General features: G+C 38.5%; 1 protein-coding gene across 3 annotated transcripts in view; it reads right to left on the bottom strand.

Annotated features, from left to right (window-relative positions):
• Positions 1-16600, bottom strand: part of RBM33 (RNA binding motif protein 33) — an 87194-nt gene that overhangs the window by 62595 nt on the left and 7999 nt on the right. For all 3 annotated transcript variants that reach the window (XM_081834206.1, XM_081834205.1, XM_081834207.1), the window contains exons 3-7: positions 15743-15791; positions 11952-12028; positions 9921-10233; positions 8319-8438; positions 5397-5568 (exon numbers count right to left, since the gene is read on the bottom strand). In XM_081834206.1, coding sequence (XP_081690332.1) covers positions 5397-5568; positions 8319-8438; positions 9921-10233; positions 11952-12028; positions 15743-15791 — 731 coding nt within the window. The remainder of the gene's footprint in view (positions 1-5396; positions 5569-8318; positions 8439-9920; positions 10234-11951; positions 12029-15742; positions 15792-16600) is intronic.

Here is a 16600-nt window from a genome sequence, read left to right as displayed (position 1 = left end):
CTGTTCTCACAGTGACCAACCAGATGCCTGTGGGAAGCCTGAAAGCAGGACCTGAGTTCTCCCCACCTGTGATTTCCAGGAACCGGCATTCAGAGTCATGATGCCTCCAACACTGGAGGTGAAACACAGCCGTCATAGCTCATATTGTACACGAATTAGTCTAATCCTCTTTTAAAGGTATCCAAGTTGATGGCCACCACTACTTCTTGGGGGAGTGAATTCCAGAGCTGTGTACTGTATGAAGCACTTTCTTTTGTCTATCCTGAACCTTCCAATATATAGTTTCATTGGATGTCGACAAATTATAGCATTAAGACTTTATTAGAAATCTGAGGATCAGGGAACACGCCATAGCAGTGTTGCAAGTAGCTACTACTAGGAGGGGGCAGGATCAGTAACACCCCCCCATGCACTCTTTGGGCCATAGTTCCCAAAACACTATTTTATATGCAATACAATATGATCTACTCTCCTGAAAACTCTTTCAAGCCAAGAGATTTCCCTTTTCATTTGCAAAAGCAACACTTAGGAGATGCCTCTGCTCCATTCATGAGGGGAAATGTTTAACATATTTTTGCCAGCAGACACCCAATCTTAACTGTAGAATTCTTTCACATACACCTAATGCAGTGAATCAGCAATTATTTTTCTAGTGCCTCCAAATGTCAAGATTAATTTTGCTATCCTTGGTAATAAAATGGTTTGAAATGACATCTTTAATCAGCAAGTAAGAATGCTTCCCTCCAATAGAGACAAGCTGTCACGAAAGGTCACCAAAAAGTGACAGGATGGAAATTACGTTTGTAATTTCCACTGAAATATTAATTTCTCTTTTAAGTGTTTTTTCAACTTATGTCTAGATTTTAAAGTAAAGAAATGTAGCTATACAACCAAGTTTCATTTCTATACCCGTAATTCCTATTAAGAGCAATCAGTACTGAAAGGAAAGTAATATTTATTACGCCAGTTCTACTACATTTTTTAGTCCTATTAGGTTGATCCCTAATAGACATCAATTATTGTAGATCTTTTAACAGCTCCAGCTGACAATGACTTTTCAAAGAAAAACTTGGGTATAAGATACAAAATTAACTGAAAGACTTGTATAAAATACGTCATTTAGAACTCTTTGCAAACTGCTAATCAGTTTGTTTCATTTTTCATTCAACTTTTCATTTTTATTAGCTATAACATTTTTATGCTATAGTTTACTGGACCATGTGAATATACATCAATTAAATGACTATATATATTTCTATGTATACTAAATAATTCTTCTAAGCAGGCCCCACACAGGTAAGAAGCATTTACTAATCTCTCAACTACTTTTCAGATTAAAAGACAGAAAGTGAAAGGGCTTCTGCAATTGTGGATGTTTCTTGGCACAACTGATTTCTACTAGTAAATATCGCAAAAGCAACATGCCTCCAGCTGAATTCTGCCTAGATAACAGCGTGATAACACATACACACACATTTCTATTTCCACAATCAGAAAAATGATATTTTTGTCCACATTATCCACCTACCTGTTTCTGAGATTAACTAAAGGTGCTGGTTTTAGACAGACACCAAATAAATCAGACTTCTACTAGGAACAGGACCTTTTCAGCTGTGGTACAAACCTCAGGGAGGCCAACACGTTCAAACACTCAGGTTTCAGTCTATATTCTGGTTCTTTTAGTTCAACTCAAACTCTGCCTTTTGACGGGCTGTATGCTTTTTCATCTTTTATTATTGGGAGGAAGTGCTTATGTCATCTTGGGTTTCAGGATACAGAGGCAGGAAGAAGCTGAGTGTAGTCAGACATCCACTCTGGACTTTAAGACTAATTTCAAAAAGCTTAAGGAACTACTAGGTGAGATCCCATGGTCAGAAATACTCAAAGAGAAGGGAGTTCAATATGAATGGAAGTCTCTTAAAGGTAAAATATGGAAGGCACAAATGCAGACAACAATTCCAACAAGAAAGAAAAGTGGGAGGCATCTGAAGAAACAGCTGCACCCGGCATACCAGTAGTATATGTGAAAAGCATTTAAGGGTCTGAGTGGACCATAAACTTAAAATGAATCAACAGTGTGATGCAGCAGCAAAAAAAGCTAATACTATTCTAGGCTGCTTCAATAGAAATATAGTGTCAGTTCCACTCTATTCTCCCTTGGTCAGACCACATCTGAGGTACTGAGTCCATTTCTGGGTGCCACAATTTAAGAAAGATATTAAATCTGGGGTGTGTGCAGAGGAGGGCAACCAAGATGATCAATGGTTTGGAAACCAAGCCTGATGAGGAATGGTTGAGGAAATTGGGCATGTTTAGCCTGGGAAAGAGGAGAAATCAAATTTATCAAACTATTTGATAAATCAGGACCAGATAATCCCACATGGTTCATGACCTAGAAACCTGCAGTTATTCAGCCCAATGCAACACTGGTCTCTAAATCTGTATTGTAACACCTATGAACCTGAAATTTCAAGCCCTGGCTACCATATGTGCAATGATTCCTGCTTCACGTACCAAACTCCTCTAATTGAGACCTGGTGAGTTCACATTTCCTTTCCTCAAAAGCACACTACTTTATCCCACCTTAAATATTTTTATTTAAATGGGAGCAGAGTATTGGTTTTGGTTGTTATTATGGTATGTATTTTTGTGTTTTTATATTGTAAACCACCCTATGGTCTTTGGGTGAAAGACAGTATAAAAATAATAATAAATAAATAAATACTAAACATAGTAAGTAAAAATACAAAAATACAGGGGGCAGTACTAATGCATGCAACTGTTGACATGAATATGTGAACTATAGAGCTCCTTCCTGGAGGTGGCCATCTGCATGTCTCCCTCCAATCAATCACTGTTTAAATGCCTATGTTACTTTCGTAAGAGACCTGAGACAGTGATGCACCTTAAAAGGGTATATCTATTATTATGATTTATTAAATTTGTATACCGCCCTTCACCTGAAGATCACAGGGCAGTTCACAACACGAAAACATAAATACATAATCAAACAAAAACAAACCAATAACCCCCCTCCAACAAACACATTTAAAAGGCCATGGAACAGTTAATCAGCCAAAGGCCTGATCGCAAAGAAACATTTTTTTCCTGGCGCCTAAAAATATGTCATGATGGCGCCAGGTAAGCCTCCCCAGTGACAGCATTCCACAAATGGAAAGGAAAGGCCCGTGCTTGTGTTGCCAATCTCCAGACCTCTTGTAGAGGGGGCACACAAGGACAGCCTCAGATGATGATCACAGGGTCTGGGTTGGTTCATTTGGGGAGAAGCAGTCCTTGAGATATGCAACAGAAAGCACACTCCTGAGGTTGTCGCATCATGGGATAAACCAGCATGTTCTGTTCTCAAACTATACAAGGCCTTTGTATTGATTCTGAAGCTGAGAACATTTCAAAAGCAGACTTGTTTGCATGTACTTTTGCAAGATGGCACACTGAGACTGTAAATAATTCAGTAGCAATCCTGCCAGTTCCACCTCACTATGATGACAGCATAAATGTGAGAGTTCTTTCAGGAACCATCTTTAATCAGCCAAACCTTCTAGAAAAGTGTGTGTTGGTGGAAAGACCTGCTCCCATGCTGAGCAGACATTGCGTGTCACCCTAGAGATAACACGTTTGTTCCCAAATTGGGAAAGAGAGACACATCTAGACGTAACCAAAAGTATATTCTTTTACTTATGTAAAACTGACGTGAGACCCATCAGACAGATATTCACTGTTCCTGGACATTTAAAAAGTATTTTCCTTTTAACAACTTTGTTTCTTGGACACAGTAACAGTCTCAGTCACCATTAAGACAATCATCCAATCAATACCAAGAAATGAAGAGCATACAGTGGTGCCCCGCAAGATGAACGCCTCGCAAGACGGAAAACCCGCTAAACGAAAGGGTTTTCCGTTTTGGAGGCGCTTCGCAAAACCAATTTCCCTATGGGCTTGCTTCGCAAAACGAAAACGTCTTGCGAGTTCCTGCGGGTTTCCCCCTCTTTTTTCCCCCTTTTCCTAAGCCGCTAAGCCGCTTATCAGCTGTTCCGCTGATAAGCCGCTTAACAGCTGATCGCTAAAAGCCGCTAAACCGCTAATAGCGCTAATCTGCTAAGCTGTCAAGGGCTTGCTTCACAAGACGAAAAAACCGCTATACGAAGAGCCTAACGGAACGGATTAATTTCGTCTGGCGAGGCACCACTGTATTCCAAAAAGAATTACACTGCTTGCAGTATTGTTTCCTATTAGGAGTTTAACTTCTTATAATTTAGGCCTTCCTACCTTATGCCAATTGCAGCAACCAGATAAAAACAATTATCAACCTAATATAATATGGTAACACTTAATGTTAATAATAAGCATGACTGCCATGCAGACTTAAAATAGATTGTGTAAAAATGGCAGATAATGGGAGCCTTTGGTGCAAAGGGTCAGGGCATTTGGCTATTAATCAGAAGGTTGGTGGTTAAAGCCTACCCAGGAACTGCTATGGGCAGGATTTCTTCATTGCAGGGGGTGGTACTAGATAACGCTTGGGGTCTCTTCTAACCCTATGTTTCTTTGAACATATCACTTTTATAATATATGGTAACAGAAAGGCATTTGAAATTGGAAATATCAGTTATTTGCTCAAGAAGCATCTGGATTTTAAAAAATAGCTTCTGAATTAATACAGTATTTTCCAACCTTTATGAAATCACAACCTCCTCCTAAAAGTAAAGTAGTTTAAATTGGGGAGGGAATAGAGGAAATAAAAAGAAAGCTCCAGCTGCTCTGCTATCAAACTCTGGGGCAGAATTACATGGCCAATAAACAGAATAAATTCATCCTGAAAAATTAGTAATGGATTTACGATAGCTGACATGTGCTTTCACCTAATGTCCAAACTTGAATTTCAGAGTTACATACACAGAATTGAGCCTCGATGTGCAGCTATTGGCTACTGTTACATGAACAAGACTGCATGAACCTCACTTTTAAACTGACTATAGTTACCCATTGTGGCCTAACTTGGGGGGAACTGCAGTTCATTTAGCCATAAGTTTGGGCATAATAGGGAACCGTGACTACTCAAAAACTAGAAGCCTTATCTTCTGATATCCTTATGGCTCAAGGCTCATGCAGGCTCATTCATACAAGTCTAAATTGGCATTAGAATTAAACAGGCCCATTGTGCATTTTTTTAAAAGGCAACACAAAATTGAAATGGTAGGGGAAATATTTTTTGTTACCTGCCACTAAAACTCTATTAGAGACCAACTTACGAAACACTTTGGTTTGTGTTTCTCTTTGGTCACTTTAGAGTAATGCTTACAGATTCATACTAAACTGTACAAATAATGTGTTGGCACTTAAATTCTAGTGCCATGACCACTAACCAAAAATCTCACCCAAAGTTTCTGGAATGTTTCTTCGCTCTCTCGTTACATCCGAAAGTCTAATGATTGTTCCTTCTTTCCGTTCAGTTTTGAAACGTAATCGACCAGATTCTTCATCATCTTCCTCTTCTTCATCAGACTCTTCTTTAGTTTCTTCTTGAAGCTCTAGGTTTTCAATAACTGCCTATTAGCACAGGAGGATAAATGTAAATTATTGGTTGGGTAGATTTTCAATATGCTAGAGTGAAGTTACTTTACAGTGGCTATCTTTGCACAAAGCACTAAATCATGATTTAGTGTTAAGTGTTTGACATTAACCCGAGCAAAGTCTGAGGCTCACAAGCTTCCTTCTACCACATGTTCCAATTTCCCTTTCACATAAACTTTACTTGTTCTGTCATATGAGCCCACAGATTGCTGCTTAAAAACTCAACTCTAGTCAATTTTAAAGCAAACCAACTTATGAAGACAGTGTGTATAACTAACTAGTTTGCTTTAAGCTACCATCTCTGGTTCATACAACACATGCCAATATTTGCTTTTTCTGTTCCTGATCCTACTTCTTGATGTGCTGCAAGAAAGCTCAGTACCCTATAAACACCATGAACTGAATCCTAGCTGCCTCGTGTTTCTAAGCCCTTTGTGAACACCTACCACTATTATTTGATTAGAATATTTCTACACCAGAAAAAAACAAAAGGGGAAGATGTTTAGTATTAAGTGTAAGGGCTAGCACCCACAAATGAACAGCCACTTTCACACACTAATATAGTCTCATCAAGAAGCATGACAAAGGAGGAGGGGGAGCAAGGTGGCTGTGCTTACCACAAGGTACCTAAAGCCATCACTACAATGTAGCCACAAGGAAAGCAACTGTAGGTTATGAAAAATACAGCTTCATGTGTACAGTTAGGAAATTCAAGCCAATATCCAACGCCTTATTGGACAGTTTTTGCCACATGCTCAAAAACGATAAAGGAAAACTAGTATTACAGGCGAAAAAACTTTTAGATCTTGGGACTCGAAAATTCAGAAAGGATGGGGCTCTGGAGCTGTTTAGCCCACTGAAAGAAATGGAGGGAGGGATATAAATGCACTGTATACAAACTTGGGGTGGCTAACACAACAGAACAAGAAACATGAAGGAAGGGAGGAGGTGCTTATTACATACGCAGTACATTCATTCACCATATGGAGTTGAAATGAATCAAAAATGATAAAAAATAATGGCATATTCAAATGCTGTATTATTCTATTATTTGGACTCATCCAGATGCCTCAGCACTTTAAGTTCAGTCACTTTACTTTCTAAGCAGTTTTCAAGCCCTTGCAATTCTATTCTCTACCATTGTAACACAAGTAGAGCATGCTGCATTCTGTGATACAGGAAATGCTTTAAACACACTTAAGAAAATACAACTCACCATGGGCTTTAAATGCCAAGTGAGCCAGTGGGTTCTGAGGAAAACACTAACTTGGGTGATGAGCCTTTATTTAAGATCATGAAGAAAAAAGCTAACTGCCTGTCAAACCATCTAGCTAAAGCTCCAACTTCCTAGTTTAAAAGAAACTGAGAACTAGGATGAAGAACCTTAAATCCAAAAGGATAATATAATCCCCTGCCTCAAATACTGGCGGAGAAAGCTAAGAGTGGCAGCTAGTCTCTTGCAGAAGAGGGGGGGAAATAAAATGCGTCAAACAAAAATGAACTTATTGCTCAGGTAATAATTGGTCTTCTCATGGACGGCTGCCCTAAGTCACTCTGAATTTCTTGTCTCCATCTGCTGGCAAGATGTCTGTTCATCCAAAGTTCTTGAAGTGTCAAGTGTCAGAATTCTTGTGGCATATAGTATATGGCATTTTTATTAAAGGTTTGGCCTTGCTTAAGGCTTCATAACCCCTTGCCTCCATGGCCCCTCCAACTCTGAAGTGGATAAGATAGGTCAGGAAAAGAGAAGTTTCTAATGACAACTCTTTAGAAGACTGGCTAACTAAAATCTTGCTTTGTCAATATTTCAACTGAAATAGGAACCACCAGTTTAAATTTAAACCTCTTTACAAGCAGATGGCCAGTCATGTCTGTTCAATGCAGATAATTCCCTCCAATGTTTTGAGAGCCTGAAGAAAATTAAATTACCATTGTACATAAGTGGCTCTAGAGAGATGAGTCAGTTCCACCAAAAGAGGAAAAAGTAAACACAAATCAAGAGTTGTTATCACTATGTACAACTTATCAGTTGTGCAGCCCTACTTGTAATTAGGTTTATTTAACTACAAAGTGATGCCAAACAGGTTTATTTTTGGCCAAGAGCATACTAGTTCATGTTTCAAAGTCGCTTCAGGTGTTAGTAAGAGAATAATGAAGAGAAAAAGCATAAATTACTCAAATCTCCAGGTCTTGTCTACAGGGGAGAGGTGTATGTTTCATCCTTTCCCTCCTCTACCCTGGCCTACTGCCACAAACCCATACCACAGCTAACTGCCAACACTCCTAAAGATAATGTTAACGTACAAGCTAAGGAAACTCATATATGAGAAGAAAAAGTGGGGCTGGCCAGTGAGTGGTCACGTGCAGAACTACAAGTAGCTGTGAGATCTGCCAGAAGAGGAGAAACACGTAACAGTGGGAGTAGCGGATGAGGAGGAGCTGAGCATTCCAGGCGCCCTGTGTACATGTCCCGAGGCCCTCAATGATAATGGCAACTGCTGTCTGTAGCTTAGAAATGTTGGCCATCCTGACAAATAGAGCCGCTCATAGCTTAGACAAAAGAACATGTTTCAAAACGCAAGGCTAACAAAGAATCATTGAACAGCTTCTCCTCCTGCCAAGAACAGACACAAACCAGACAAAACCACTGACAATTCTCAAAATACTTTTCAATCCCTTGTGCTAAACAGTATTTTGCCTTTAGGATTTCACTTCTTCAAAAGTACCTCTTCCGACTCATTTGGAGGTGTCTGGGTGTCAGCAACCTCCTCCAATTCTTCTTCAGCTACATATTCTTGCTGTTCAATTGCTTGCTGCTCACTGTAGGACTGTATATAATCTTCATCCTGAAATAATTGCATGATGAAAATAATTGCATGATGAAAATGTTTTAATCTTAAAATGCTTCTGCTTGTGGGAGGAAGCTTTGGGAGGACACAAATTCCATCTGAAGCTGCCTGGGTCTCTTGGTCACAACTGACTGTTCTGTCAGAGCCAGTCTTAACTAAGAATTTAAAGCTGGTTACAAGGAAAACCAAATAATGTTAACCATGATTTTAATGTAACACTTAGATGTGATTAAGGCTGAATAAGGAAGGGAAGAGGGAATTTGAGCATGTTAGTTAAAGGGAAGGGTGAGGGAAGAGATTGGGAACCTTTATGTTTGGTAATGGCCCCTAGTAGCATGCTCTAAGTTCAATCCATGTCGTAGGTACTAACGTCTCTTGCACCAACAACTAGTTTAGGAGAGTATAAACTATGAGTGGGAAACCTATGACTCTCCAGATTGGACTACAAACTCCATCATCCCATTCTGGCTCGGCTGAAGGGCCACGGGTTCCACCAGCCCTGATTATTTCAACACAAAAGGATGGTTTCAACACAGTAAGTTAGGGTTACTATAACCACTGTAGCTATGAAACATTATGAACTAAATTAAGAGTAAATAGCACCAATTCCCTAAGATGTTTTTCTTTTCCAGTTTTAGAGAAGGCTCTACTCCATTCATAAGCAGTGCAGCACCACTATAATCCAATAGTTTTGCCAAGAAGTATACTTCTTTCCCTTTAATATCATAACATATGCCCACGGAGTAATTTCTAGTAACTCCCAACTAATAGATGCTTTACCACCTTGCACAACACTTTACTACATGCTTCACAAGAAATAAATGAAACAAATTTAAAACATCAATGAATCCGTTGCTTCTTTATAATTTATTTGTACACAATATTTTGGACAAACAGATAAGTTATATTATTTTTAACTCAAGTTGGGCAACCGCTTCAGCAACTTAAACTGAAACAATTATGCATATGACATTTGGTGAAGTAACCTCCAACCTCTTTATTCAGCTTTAGACAGTTCTCAGTTACAAAAAATAGAGGAGGGGTGGAAAGGAGCAAGCAGGACATCAATCACTTTGGAATATTAGCACCTTAAAGATGTCTTTAGCAGGTCAATAATCTTTTCACCTTCGAAGGACTTTATCAGATCGTGTCTAAAGCCCGGATAAAAGCTTTTGCATTAAGTACTTCTAACAATTGGCACTGTCTCCCCACCACACAAAGCTATTTTTTTCCTTAAGGATACAATCCTCAAGGTCATGATTCTCAACTGCCTTCCAGAATGACAAAGGAGCATTACCTACAGCCAAACAAGCTGTCAACACAAACTTTGTCACAGCCTAGATAAAGAAACTGGCAGACAGTGATAATAGGTCTAATTTTCCCCACATCCCTAGGGAGGTAAACAGATTTCAAATCAGTCTAAAAACCTAGGCATGTGGAGCAATGTTATCTCAGATAATACAATAGAAAGAAACTCACTGTAAAATCATCTAGAGGTTCATTGATTTCGAGATCTAGCACTCCATCATTATAAATCTCTTCTTCTCCCTGATCTTCCCCATATTCTATTTGGTCTTCTGTCAGCTCAGCCTCTTGGCCTTCATACTGCCCTTCTTCTGTGTATTCCCCTGAATACTCTTCAGGCACTTCTGATTTGTCATAGCCCAGTTCATCCTCCCCTTGTTCATACTCTGAATCTTGCTCAACAGACTGATCATTGGCATGCTCCGAGAGTTCAAAGGATGTAGCTACTTCAGATGTAGCATTAAGACTAACTGTGACACCTTGGGTGCTATGATAAGAGTCAAAAAAAAAAAAAAGGAAGATGAAAAATCAATATATTAACCACAGTATGACAGCAGGTTGTGTGCATGTGCATTCTGTACAGGATGCAGATAGATCATACAGTGTCTGCATTCAATAGCAAAGTGCATAGCTCACACATCGACTTGACTCTATGCCACGAACTCATAATATGCATACTTATACCACAGCTTATCATCAGCTGCAGGCTATTTGACCAGAGGGATCAAACCAACCAGATGGTCTAACAGGTTAGGCTGACAAGAAGTACAAGGTAGCCAAGCAAGCTGCAGTTCATGTTAATTCCCAGACTACCATACACTATCGCAACACTCACTACTCATCAGTCTGAGCTACATTAATGCTGCCAGACATCAATTTGGACTTTCATTCACTTTTATTTCTTACAATGAAATAATGCTTTTAAAGGGGTAGGGCTGTTTGAATAGACTTTGAATTGGAATCTGCATCGTCTGTAAAAGTTTTAAATGTGTCCTCAAAGTGTCTTTATATAGAATTTGAGGATTCAGAAGAAGTTAAACAACAAATTCTGCAATAAAAGCCAATGACTTAATTTAGCGAACTATAGGATCTCCCCCACCTTAAAATGCCCTTAATTGTCCAGAAGTAACAATCCTCTAGTTTCTGCCTATCTTTCAAAAAACTATGACACGTTAAAGACATAGAGATAAACAAATTAATGCAGAAGAGAGTATGTGACTGAATGTTGAAGTTGTGCACCAATGCAAATTATTAGGATTTCCATCCAATTAAAAGAAAACCTAGCTGACCAGTTAACTCTACAGATTAACTGTAATCCAGTCAAATTGTTAGGTTTGTGTATGAATAAAAACAAGCTTTCTTAGGCTACAATCATATAGTGTGTTAGCCAGACTCAGAAAAGACCCAATGAAATCAATGGACTTAAGTTCATTATTTTCAATGAGTCTACTCTGATTACTCAGACTTCACTGGATATCTCTCTAGGTGTTTAAAATTATGCATGCTACCACAGGTATCACCTAAGGAGAGGCCCTGCTAACTACACAAGGAAATATGGGGCTTGCCATCTAAGGTTTTCAGAAGTATTCACTGCTACAGAACATTGCAGTGATGTGGGATGGAATTTTTTTCCAGTGCTTTATTGTTTTACAGGGAAAAAATGTTTCATACATTCATTAGTAATGATGAATGGATGACAACTGCATATGTGGTATTAGATAAGCTTGGCATTTTCAACATTTTCAGCTTTGTTCACTAAACACAAGTAAAATAAACATGCTAACAGATCACCCTGGAATTCAGAAAAATTGTCAATGCAGATTGAAAAATTTCAAATGCAAATTACCCTGTTATTATAATTCATGTAAGAAAATACAAAATTTTCGGACAAATCCACACAACTACTTTTTAGCGGATAAAATGTTTTTATTTTTAAATATTTTTAGACAATTATATACTGCAGGCCTAAAATTTAACCAATTATTCAATTGGAATGTCTCGTTAAAAATAGCAGCTGTATTTTCTTCAACTTTTAAAACTTAGTCTCAAATGTGAATTTCTAGTCATACTCTTCCAACGTAAAAAGTAATTAATCTTCTCTTCCCAGTGTGAAACACATGTACACCCCTATTTCGGTAAGACTCATTCAAGGCACTGATCTAGAAACCCAATTACATTACTGGGGCAAAGTAGTAAGAGACAAACCTGAAATGCTGGTCCTCTTCGTTGTCACTCTGTAGAAGATCATCATTCAATTCTTCATCTGACATATCTGACTGCGTCTAAATTTTAAATTTAAAGAATTGCCCTTGAGATAACCCAATATGTAACATTTAAGAACACAGCAAAGAAGGCTGCTCTCTTAGCAGTGAACCTTTTACAAGGAATTATCAGTAAGCAGCATTCTTTCATAATTAACTCTGAACAGCCTATGAACCAATTGATTAGATATCTTCAATATTTTCAGACTCAGAGCCCACTTTTAACCCAAACATCCTTTACCATATATATGCATGGTGGTAGCGCTCCTGCTGAGACCCACCTTCAATCAGGCTGCTACCCACAAGTGGATTCCAACCCACCAGTTGAAGACCATTGGATTAGAAGAAAATAGTATAAAACTTTGTATTTAAATGGGCTGCATAAAAAACTGATGAAAATTTGTATTAAAAAAATCAACATTCACAAGCAATTTCAAAACTTACAGTAACAGCCTGACTTTGAAGAAGGAAAGCACATTTTCCAATATCAGGGCTAGACAATGTAATAAAAAAATCAGTGTGGTGCAGTGGCAAGAGTGTTTGATTTAAACCAGGGAATCCAAAGTTTAAACCTCAGCTTAGTCTCAATACAGTAAGCCGACAATTTACGTAGGGTTACGTTCCAGGGATTGGGCCTAAAACCAAAATTGTGCATAATCAAAACACATCAGGTGCAATGGTGGGTGGGATTGTCAGAGCAATTTTTCCTCTACGTCCACCCGATTCCACCCCTCTTTTCCATTATTATTATTTTTACCAAGCACATAAGGTAGATGCGCACAAGGTAGATGTGCATAAGTTGCAGGCTTACTGAACTCAAAAGGCATCTTTGGGCCAATCACTATCTCTAAGCTTTACAACAATTTGTTAAGGAAGGTTAGGACAGAAGGGAGAGACTTGTGTATGCCACCCTAAACTCCTTGGAGGAAGGCTGGTCTAAATAATAAAGTGGTTTGAAAGTAGTAGCCATGAGATCTTACAAGACTCCTCAGAATCAGAGCTTACATTTGAAGAATGCCTACTGCCTATGAAAAACATACCGGTGTCTGTTATAAATATAAATATGTATATAGTGGAATGGAAATGAACAAGAGGCCACACAAAGGGAAGATAAAAAGAATCTGTTTTTTGCACAATCACATATCAGGGTTTCTAACTTGATCTCTTGACCAATAGGAGTTTGTAGTACCAAAGCTTGTGGCAACACTGCTGGCTAGAAGGTTCAGTTGGCAAGACAAGAGACCAGAAACTGTGCCATGAAAACTAAACACCAAACAAAACTGGGGGAAAAGCCAACAATTACTGCTGAACTTACAGAAAAACTCCTCTCACAGCAGCATGCTACATGACAGAATATTTAAAAGATGTGACCTTGGGACAATAAAGTGGGTTTTATTGGGCAGGTGTGGCGGTGAAGCACTTAGCATTTAACAAACATATGTATATTCAGCTCTCTCTTACTCAACATCTAAAGGCTGCTATTCTAAAGGTTATTTTGTTATTTTATGTGCTTATTTATAAAATTTGTATACTGTATTTGTATACATTTGTATATATTTGTATTTATTTGTATACATTTGTATATATTCAAAGATCTCAGGGCAGTTCACAGCATATAAACACAAAATAAAACCATAAAATACATAAGAAAAACAAGAAAACACACACCTGCAACACACTTAAAAGGATATAGGATATAGGATATAAATCAGCCAAAGGCCTGGTTGAAAGGCTAACTGGGAAAGATCTAGAGACAGAAAGTGTGTGGAAATTGGAAGGAGTTCAGAGAACAGCAGCAAAATTGCTAAAGGTTGGATAAGCTGTTATGCTGCTCTGAACACCTTCCAATTTGTTAATTGTGTTGTCAACATTTGTTTCCATCCAACAGAAAGCAGGTCAAGTAACCAAAAAAGAGGCATATTAGTACAACTTGTTTTAAAGGACAACATATACAATTTTATATTAACCCCAAAAAGACAATTTTAAAAGCAGGCTAAAAAAATTATTTGAAAAAAGAAATAGCTTGATGCAACAGGGATGAAGTGAGACAACAGATCTACTACTGTTTGCTTTGTTTAAAAACGCTGCAAGGAAAATGATAGGGAAACCTCCACATGATAGGTTTAAGAAGCAGTATAAACAAACCGCATCACAAGTAACAAGAGGCTAGATCAGGCATAGGCAAACTTGGCCCTCCAGATGTTTTGGGACTACAACTCCCTTCATCCCTAGCTAACAGGACCAGTGGTCAGGGATGATGGAAATTGTAGTCCCAAAGCATCTGGAGGGCCGAGTTTGCCTATGCCTGGGCTAGATTGTACTAAACAATAGGTTAGACCAAACCCAAGTTAGCTGGACCCACTGAAGTCAATGATATTCAAGTCATGACTCAAAGTCAGTAAGAGAGTGGGTACTTGCCACAAGTGTTTATGCTTTGTGGCCCACAATTTTTGCTATTCTAGTAGCCAAACCACAATAACCCTTCCTTTGTTGACCTTGCACTGCAACTCTGTATGAGATCAAACACAATCCCCTACTCCACTCTAGGGTTTGGAGCTAGAAAGAGGTAACTTGCTGGTTTGTGTGCCTAGACAACTCCAAAGCTGGGAAGGTGGCTATAATGCATTACAGGCTAGGGTCCACTTGCCACAGCAACCACAGAACCTTGTTTATAATGGATATTCCCTCCTCATTTGATTTACTACATACACAGATCTTGTCTCAAAGAAAAGCATCCATGTTTAACATCAAACAGGACTAAACATCAAGTATAGCAATGCATACTTTGGAGAACACTAGTATTTTTCAGTGCAAAGAAAACACAAATTGCTGAATTCATGACTATGCGTAAAATAATATCAATATGCTCATTTTACTTTTGCCAGCCCACAGAAATGGGAAAACAGCTATTAAAAGGAGCCTAACAAGCTTTCCATCTCCAAACCTCTGGGAAATTTTCTCAGCCCTCCTCTGATTTCCATAATTTCACAAAGCGCTACTAACATTTTGGCATCCATCTGTCTCAGGAGACAATGGCAGGGGTAAAGACACACGCTTTATTGCAAGTGGGGCAGATGAAGGTGTTTTGCTGCTGCAGGTGCACTACAGAGTTTATTCTCTCTGTGCTCCTCCCAGCGGTCATTTCTCCTCTGGTCACTACTGTTGATACATGAACTGATTGTCTGTTTCCAGGCACTACTATAAGGGCCAGAAAAGCTGAATGCTGCAAATCTGATGGTTTTCAATCCTGTATTCAAGTATCTATTTTTTTGCACTTGCCTGGCAAGATCATTGATACTTGGTATACAAAGCTCCTGCTAAATATTGAGGTGAGAGTTTAAAAACAGCTATTTGTCATTATTAAACAAGAATATTGCATACTTCAAGTTTCCCTTCAATGCAACCGCTCTATATAACCAACCTTTGGCCTTATAACAGGTCCTTCTAGCAGTAGCTTCTGTGTACATTTATGTTCATAACTGCCCTCACACCACTTTGTGAAGCAAGCAGGAGAAACTGCCAATCATTCCATACATGAAAGAAATAGCACCGGCTGTGAAACCTGGCTTTGTTGAACTCTTTTCAGGCTGCCATATACAAGCACATGCTTGAAGATAAACACAATCAGGTTACTGTCAGAGCTGCTCCAATACGCTCTACAAAATCAGAAAACTGGCAGAACCAAAGAAGTTAATGTCTTTTTTACATATTTATGCATACAGCTTACTTATTTACCTTTTTGCCAGCCAGCAAATCTTCTCCTAGCAAGTCATCGTCTAATTCACTGGAAGAAAAAAACATTCACAGACTTACAATGAGCTTTTTGAAGCAAGGATTCTAAAAGCTATTGTAGTAATTCATACAATAGTCAAAGTTATAGAAATGAGGAAGCAATTTCAGGGTTGCCATATTTCAAAAACAGTTTTTTTTAGGAAACCACCAAAATAAAAACTCTGCTGTTATGGGAGCCTTTCGTCTGAATAGTGAGATAAAAATACTTTAAATAAACAAACAATTAAATTTATTATTATTTAGGTGACTTAAAGGCTAGAGACAAATAGTTATAGTGCTTCATGATGATTCTAAAAGAACTTATGGTTTCCATTTTACCACATTATTTAATATTGAATCCTCCAGATCATTTTTGCCCACTGTACTAACAGTACTGAAGAACAGCAAATTAAATAGAACAAATGCAAAACACATTTTGATGTATCTAATTTTAAAGAAAGATTAGCAGTCTCAAAACCATAGTTAGTGCTTGATTTAACTCCTTTCAAGAAAAGCTACTTACCACAGCGTAAACCTCTCATGGAAAGAGGCAGGGAACTTACTGAGGATAAGGAGTGTCACAAAGGAAGACTGCCAATCTTCATATAATGTAATTCCAACACATTATCAACATTGCTAGGGGTTCTTTTGGCTCAAGTTTGTGGTCACCAAGATATTATCACTCCTTCTTCCTGATAGCTCAGTCTGGTTTTGCCATATGTTGGAGCAACATTCAAGCCTGTCTTGTCTTAGTTATCTAGACTCTGTTTGGAGCTCTCCAGGGTGCTACTTGCTGTAACTGCTGTTTTAGGACTGCAACCT

Source organism: Podarcis erhardii (assembly GCF_964252035.2).
Source record: "Podarcis erhardii genome assembly, chromosome: 12".
NCBI classification, from domain to species: Eukaryota; Metazoa; Chordata; class Lepidosauria; order Squamata; family Lacertidae; genus Podarcis; species Podarcis erhardii.
This window is presented reverse-complemented; position numbering and strand designations above follow the sequence as displayed.